This window comes from Coloeus monedula, assembly GCF_965178545.1.
Source record: "Coloeus monedula genome assembly, chromosome: 7".
Classification (NCBI taxonomy): domain Eukaryota; kingdom Metazoa; phylum Chordata; class Aves; order Passeriformes; family Corvidae; genus Coloeus; species Coloeus monedula.
Window position 1 is genome coordinate 5,687,865 of NC_138787.1, and position 6,000 is coordinate 5,693,864.

At 47.8% G+C, this 6,000-nt stretch overlaps 1 protein-coding gene across 8 annotated transcripts in view; it reads right to left on the reverse strand.

The window, feature by feature from the left end:
* The window catches only part of PCNT (pericentrin), a 74,210-nt gene extending 72,673 nt beyond the window's left edge, over positions 1-1,537 (reverse strand). For all 8 annotated transcript variants that reach the window (XR_014226577.1, XM_082285185.1, XM_082285187.1 and 5 more), the window contains exon 1: positions 1,403-1,537. Coding sequence is in view for 7 of the 8 variants with exons in the window: in XM_082285185.1 (XP_082141311.1) it covers positions 1,403-1,456 (54 nt within the window). In the remaining variant the exon portion in view is untranslated. The remainder of the gene's footprint in view (positions 1-1,402) is intronic.
* Between the last annotated feature and the right edge of the window lie 4,463 nt (positions 1,538-6,000).

Below are 6,000 nucleotides of genomic sequence, written 5' to 3' on the forward strand. Positions count from 1 at the left end.
TGCTGTCAGAGTTCTCTCTCTTGAGCTAATCATGCAATTGTTCTCCAGCAGAGGATTGTGTTCTCACAGCACATAACAAGGCTGGGAAGGTAGGCAGAGGAGAAACTGCTGAGCAGGAGCAGGCCGTGTGGAATCCATCAGGGAGGGCCAGGCCAGGGTTGGAGGAGCTGTACTGCCCATCACCAGGCTGTTGCTTCAGCACAGCTGCAGCTACAACCCTGCTCCCTTCCAGAAAAGCTCTTTGATTTTCTTGTGCACAGCACTGGCGGGAAGCAGCTGAAACAGAAACACAGCAGACAGGACAGCTCCAAGCCACCTCTGACCCCACTAGCCAGATATCCAGACAAGTAACTTGCAGAAAGGGCAGGATGTGGAAAGATCTGATGGGTCCGAACTTCCCAATACCCTGTGCAGCCTCAGCTATCCCTGTCTAGCTACAGCCCCCATTCCAGTCCTACTGGAATGGTGAGAACAGGGGAATGCTGTAGCCACAGACTGGCGAGTGTTATTTAGCAGGGACAGTCAGAAGAGAAATATGATAAAACCAGCTCAAAACCCAGCAGAAATGCTGAATTAAAAGGAAAGTAACCAGGCATTTCCAATCAGCTCCTTGAACATCATTAACAAAACAAAGCAGAAGTTTTTATCTAACGGGGTTAGCACACAACCAGTGTTAAACACATGGCTGCAGGTAATAATGACTGGGAGAATGTTATCTTTATATACGAGCGTCATCCTGTGAGCTCTACACAAGTCCCTAAAACTACACGCAAGTGAAGACACCTGAATGCTCCAAGTTTCTGAAGTGTTTGCTACCGGCATGACTAGACACAACAAACCAAGCACAGCTCCCTGCTAACCCACCTGCGGGCACACAGGAAAGCGAATGAGCCAACAGAGTAATAAAGCAATACCTCTTCTTTGGGATCCTCAAATGGAAATGCAGTATTCCCACAAACAACTGAATCCTAGGCTAAAATGGGAGAGCTGGGAAGAAAAAAAAACCAAACCAAAACCAAAACAGAGCCTCAGGGAAGGCATATGCTCTGCTGTCAGCTGCTCTGTGTTCACCCGAGGTAATGTTTCTATGCCTGTGTAGTGGGATGGGCGCCTCGCAGGCAGCCTGCACTCAGAAGCACCGCTGGGCACGACTTCTCCTGCAGAGCCGCGGCGCCAGGGGAACCCCACCGGGCTCCGGGGACAGCCCCGGGCCGGCAGCGGCCCCTCAGCTCCGCCGCTGCCCGCACCCCGCGCCCAACTCCGAGTGCAGCCTCGAACCCGCCACGGAGAGAACAGACCCGGGCGGGCTGAAGCGAAGCCGCCTCCCGGCCTGCCAGCCCCCTCAGCGCACCGAGACCGGGACGAGCGCAGCCTCCGCCCAGCCGGGACCCCTTCCCCTCACCTTGGCCCTGCCGGCCTCCACCTTGCGCCTCCGCACCTCCTCCTGCGCGTCCATGCGGCGGTCGGGGGGGTCCGCGCCCCCCGCGCTGTCACGGCAGCAGCGGCGAAACTTCGGTCATGGCCGCCCCGGGCCGCTCCCCACCCGCCGCCGCGCCAGCCACACCGCGCGGGGCGGAACTCTGCGTCCATTGGCCAGAGCGACTGACACAGCGCCGCCTCTGGCCAATGGTGACAGCCTTCGTCAGCCGGTCTCCGCCCACTCGCGCTAAATGGCCCCTGGGATACCCCGGGCAAGCCGGCGCGAGCCCCGGCCCCACCTCTTCCGCGGCAACCACCAATGGGAGCGTCCCGCGCTATTTCAAAAGGGCCGCCGGCCCCGCCCAACACGGGAGGCAGCCAGTGGGAAAGCGGGGGTTTGGAGGCAGCCAGTGGGAAAGCGGGGCTGAGGCAGCCAGTGGAGGAGGGGCTGAGGCAGCCAATAGGGCGCGGGGGCGGGGCGCGTCCCGGGGGTCCGCGGCTCCTCTCGCGCCTTTTCGCTTATTTATAAAGTTTGAGAAAACAAATAAATTAATGTTCATTGGTTCTAAGTTGCATGATTCTCTTCAGTAATCAGTATGCTACTCTCTATTGCTTACTGATTTGTTCTTCTTCATGCTAATTTGGTCCACATTCTTTAGTCCTTTTATCATATTTTTCTCAGACAGGGAGTCTCCAACTTTCCCAGCATTAATCTCCTCTGGTGTCTTCTGGTTACTCCAACGTCCTTGAAGGGCCAGAAATTTAAGATCCCAGATGTCCAATCTTCAACTCCCTTTGGCTCTGCTTATCAAAGCTACAAAACTGGTGGCTTCTTTGTATTTTGAAGTCATTAAATTATAAAAATGCAGGCTTTAGTGAAATCTGTTACTCGGACCAGTGTGCTGGATTGGCAAACGTTAGAAAGCCCTTCTGCATCGAGGGCTGAGTTACGGTTATGCTTTAACCCATTGCAGAGGTTTCTGGGGTACAGTATTTTTGGCTTTCCCCTTCATGAACAATTTTACTCTTCTAAGGAAGAGTGGAAGTTTCAGTGAGCAAACCATGCTCATGTTAGATCTGATAGGGAAGATGTGTGCTAATGTCTTTTCAAACAATTCTATGGGTGAAGTTACGGGTGTTAAAGTCTTTGAAATGGATCTTAATGTCTCTACTAACTTCAAGCAGCAGATTTGTTGCAGAGCCCGGACAGCCTGACTCCTGAAATAGACAACGGTCTGCACAAGCCCGAGTTCCTGAACTTTGGGGTAAAACAGTAGGTTTAAGGGGGGATATGTGGTAGGCGGTTCGGGGAGGCTGTACCTTCCCAGCACCTCAGCCAATAGGGAAAGGAAGAGGGCAACGTGCGGCCCGGAGTTCAGGATGAAAGGAGGCTGCGCCCTCCAAAACCCTGAGAGAGAGAAAACCCCGGGGGCGTGTGACCTGGTGGACTCTCTCACTTTACTCAAATAAAGTTTCAGGACTCCTCTCTCTCCTTTCTGGACACTGGGTTTTCATAGCGTGACTTCCATACAGATCTGACACAGGATGGGCTCCTAAGGCTAATTCTGGTCGTCTCCTGCTTTGTCAGCTCCTGAGGTGTTTGTTTTTCCTGGTAGTGCTGTCACGCTCTCTGATTTCATAGCCAGGATTCTGAGATTGCCAATACCAAAAGACAAAGTCTGAATCATAAAATTTCTTAGTGAGCACCTCCAAGGATCAGGCAGCCACAACGTCTCTGGGCAACCTGTTCCAGGGCTTCACAGAGAAGAACTTTTTCCTAATATCCAATCTAAACCTACTCTCTGTCAGTGGGAAGCCATCCCCCCTTATCCTGCCACTCCAGGCTCTTGTAAATAGTTTCTATCCATCTTTCTTGTAGGCTCCCTTCAGATACCGGAAGGCCACAATTAGATCATAGTTTCTCTTTTCCAGACTGATCAATCCCAATTCTCTTAGCCTTTCCTCATAGAACAGTTTCTCCACCCCTCTAATCATCTTGGTTATCATCATAAAATCTTTTAAAATTGTCTTTTAGTACTCATAGAAATTAAAATTAAGGGTATAAAATATCAAAATCAATAAAAGACATCAAAGAAATGCAATACTGGTATGGACCTCATCAGGTTATCTACTCCATTCTTGTATCTGAGGAGTCCTACAATAGTCCTAAAATGTTCAACACATTTGGTTTTTTAATTGTTCGTAAACAACTTCTCTGAAAGTTTTTTGTTTGATAGCTGCTCCATCATTTCCCTTAGTGGCTAACTAAGATTTTTTTCCTCCCTGTTTTTATCAGGTTTTCCTCTTCCTCATTAAGCCAAATGCCTGCATTTTTCCAGACAGAACCCCCCCACCTGACCCCGTTCTTGATTGTATCCTCTCATTTACTTAAAAATTGCTGGCCTGTCCTCTGCTCACCATCTACTTACTAATTAAACAAAGCCAGTTCTTTAAAGTCTTCCTTAGAACCAACATTTTGTAAATGCATCCTTTTAATTTTTTTTCCCTGGACTTTCCTTCCCTCTTAAACCACCATGTCTAAAAATAGGCACAGTGTTCAAACTCTGACTTCAGCACTGCTAAATAGAGCAGAATAATTATGTCCTGTGAGGTGCATGTAACACTCCTGTTATTCCTTTGTAGGATTAAATTTGTCTGGTTTGGCTCTTTTGAATCCTCATGCTCAAGTCTGATCCCTTGTTTGGGATTCAGCGTAGTTATAGATCCCTTTCAGCAAGATCTTGCGTGTGGCTGGCACGTTCCTGGCACCTCATTAAGTAGCAGGCTGTAAGATGTTCCAAGAGTAGGGATCCTACTGTGACCAAGGCATCCATAAGTGTGGGAAAAGAGAGAACCTTTAGCAGCTTTGCTGGAGAGCAGGGATATTTTTTTTGCCTAGTATTGAATGTCCTCTGGGATACCTGTCACATTAAGCAAAAATTTCTCTTCCTTTCCTGTTTAGTAAATTCAGTTGCTTAACACTGCTGCTGTATTTTTAATGGAACACTTATACCTGGTTCTTTTTGTCAAACTTTCTTGTAACAGTCTATTCATACTGCAATGAAGACTCTAGAAATTTAACTTTAGCAGCACTGTACTAAACCAGTTGATGGTAAAACAATCAGCTCAATATTCACCAGCAGTCAAAAAGGGGTGTTTTTTTTCCCCAGCACACTATACTTACGCAGTTTACAGGCATAACTAGGCTTATGCTTTAGGTTAAGATAACTAGGAAACTCCTTGTCGTTGCAGCTGCTCAGATGAAGGGGTCAAAGACATTAGAGAAAAATCTTGTTGGGGTTTTAAAGTACAGAAATGGACTCAGAGTTGTTTCTCAGGAGAGCTGCTGGCAGGTGAGAGGGTTTTCTGTTCTGGCTTGTCACTCCTGCCATTCACCACAGAGCCCTGCCAGAGGAAGCTGAACCCCAGCTCTGACACAGCACAGCTGTTTTTGGGATCCCTGCACCTCAGTTTCCCTAACTTCTCCAGTGACTGCCAGCCAGTGTATTTTTAGGGACGGGCTGTGTGGATCACAGCTGAGAGAGGTGATCTGTACTGCTCTCACACAGCTTAGGAGCATCTCTGAGCTGCCAGCAGTGGCTCTGCTGCAGTTTTGCTTTGGCTTTCGAGTGAGGAAGGGGCTGTAACTTATCTCTCCTGGGAGCAGAACTGGGCTTAAAATATGATACTGAGAAGGAGTCTCTGTTATTTGGCTTTTTTCTCTTGCCTTGGTTTTCATTTTATGGAAGTCACTGATAAATGTCACCCTGTTTTTATGCTGGTAGGGGTTTGCTGGGAGAGGGAGATATTCTGTGGGTTTCTTGGAAGATGGTAACCAAAAGGATGTTACACCTTAGCCTCTTTACTCTTGAACTTACCCAGGGGTGAGTTCCAGCTATGCTCCTTCATTTTTTTAGTTACTGTGGGGTAATGACAATTCATGTAAAGGGCTATGTCAAAAGTGTGCAGACCCCTTACAGTGGGATAAACAGGTACCAATCAGCAAGATCATAATCTGACCCCTGGCACTGGGCTTGTGTTAAAGAACCATTGCCTTTATTTCTTTTTTTCTTGTCCACTAATGTGCTGGGCATTTGCTTTATCGAAGGTACACAAGCTTCTCTGCCTGGAGATTAAATTGTTTATGTTGTGTATTGACAGTACAAATTCAGCAACCAGGTTACAGGCGCAAACCTCTGAGCTAATTAGAAGGCTCTAACAACACAGAGGCCAGGTTTAGTAACGCTGCGAGGGGAAGGATAGCAACCATTAGGAACAGACAAATCTTCAGTCTCAGTTGCCCTCCTGTGAGCATCACAACCTGCCACACAAAAGTGTGTTGAGAGAAATGGCAGGAAAAGCTGTGTCTGTGATGTTGTGAATGCCTGTACTCACTTTTGTCTGGGAGTGAAACTGAAGCTTTTTCTTCTTCTCTCAATTTATACTCATCTTGTATTATTGTCTTTTAATAATGGAATTATTCTTTGAAGATTGTGGAGGGAAAAAAATGAGCACTGAAAACCTATCTGCCTCTGTTTAGCTTTTTAACCTGTTTTTGCCTGCCTGGTCTTCCAGAAGACA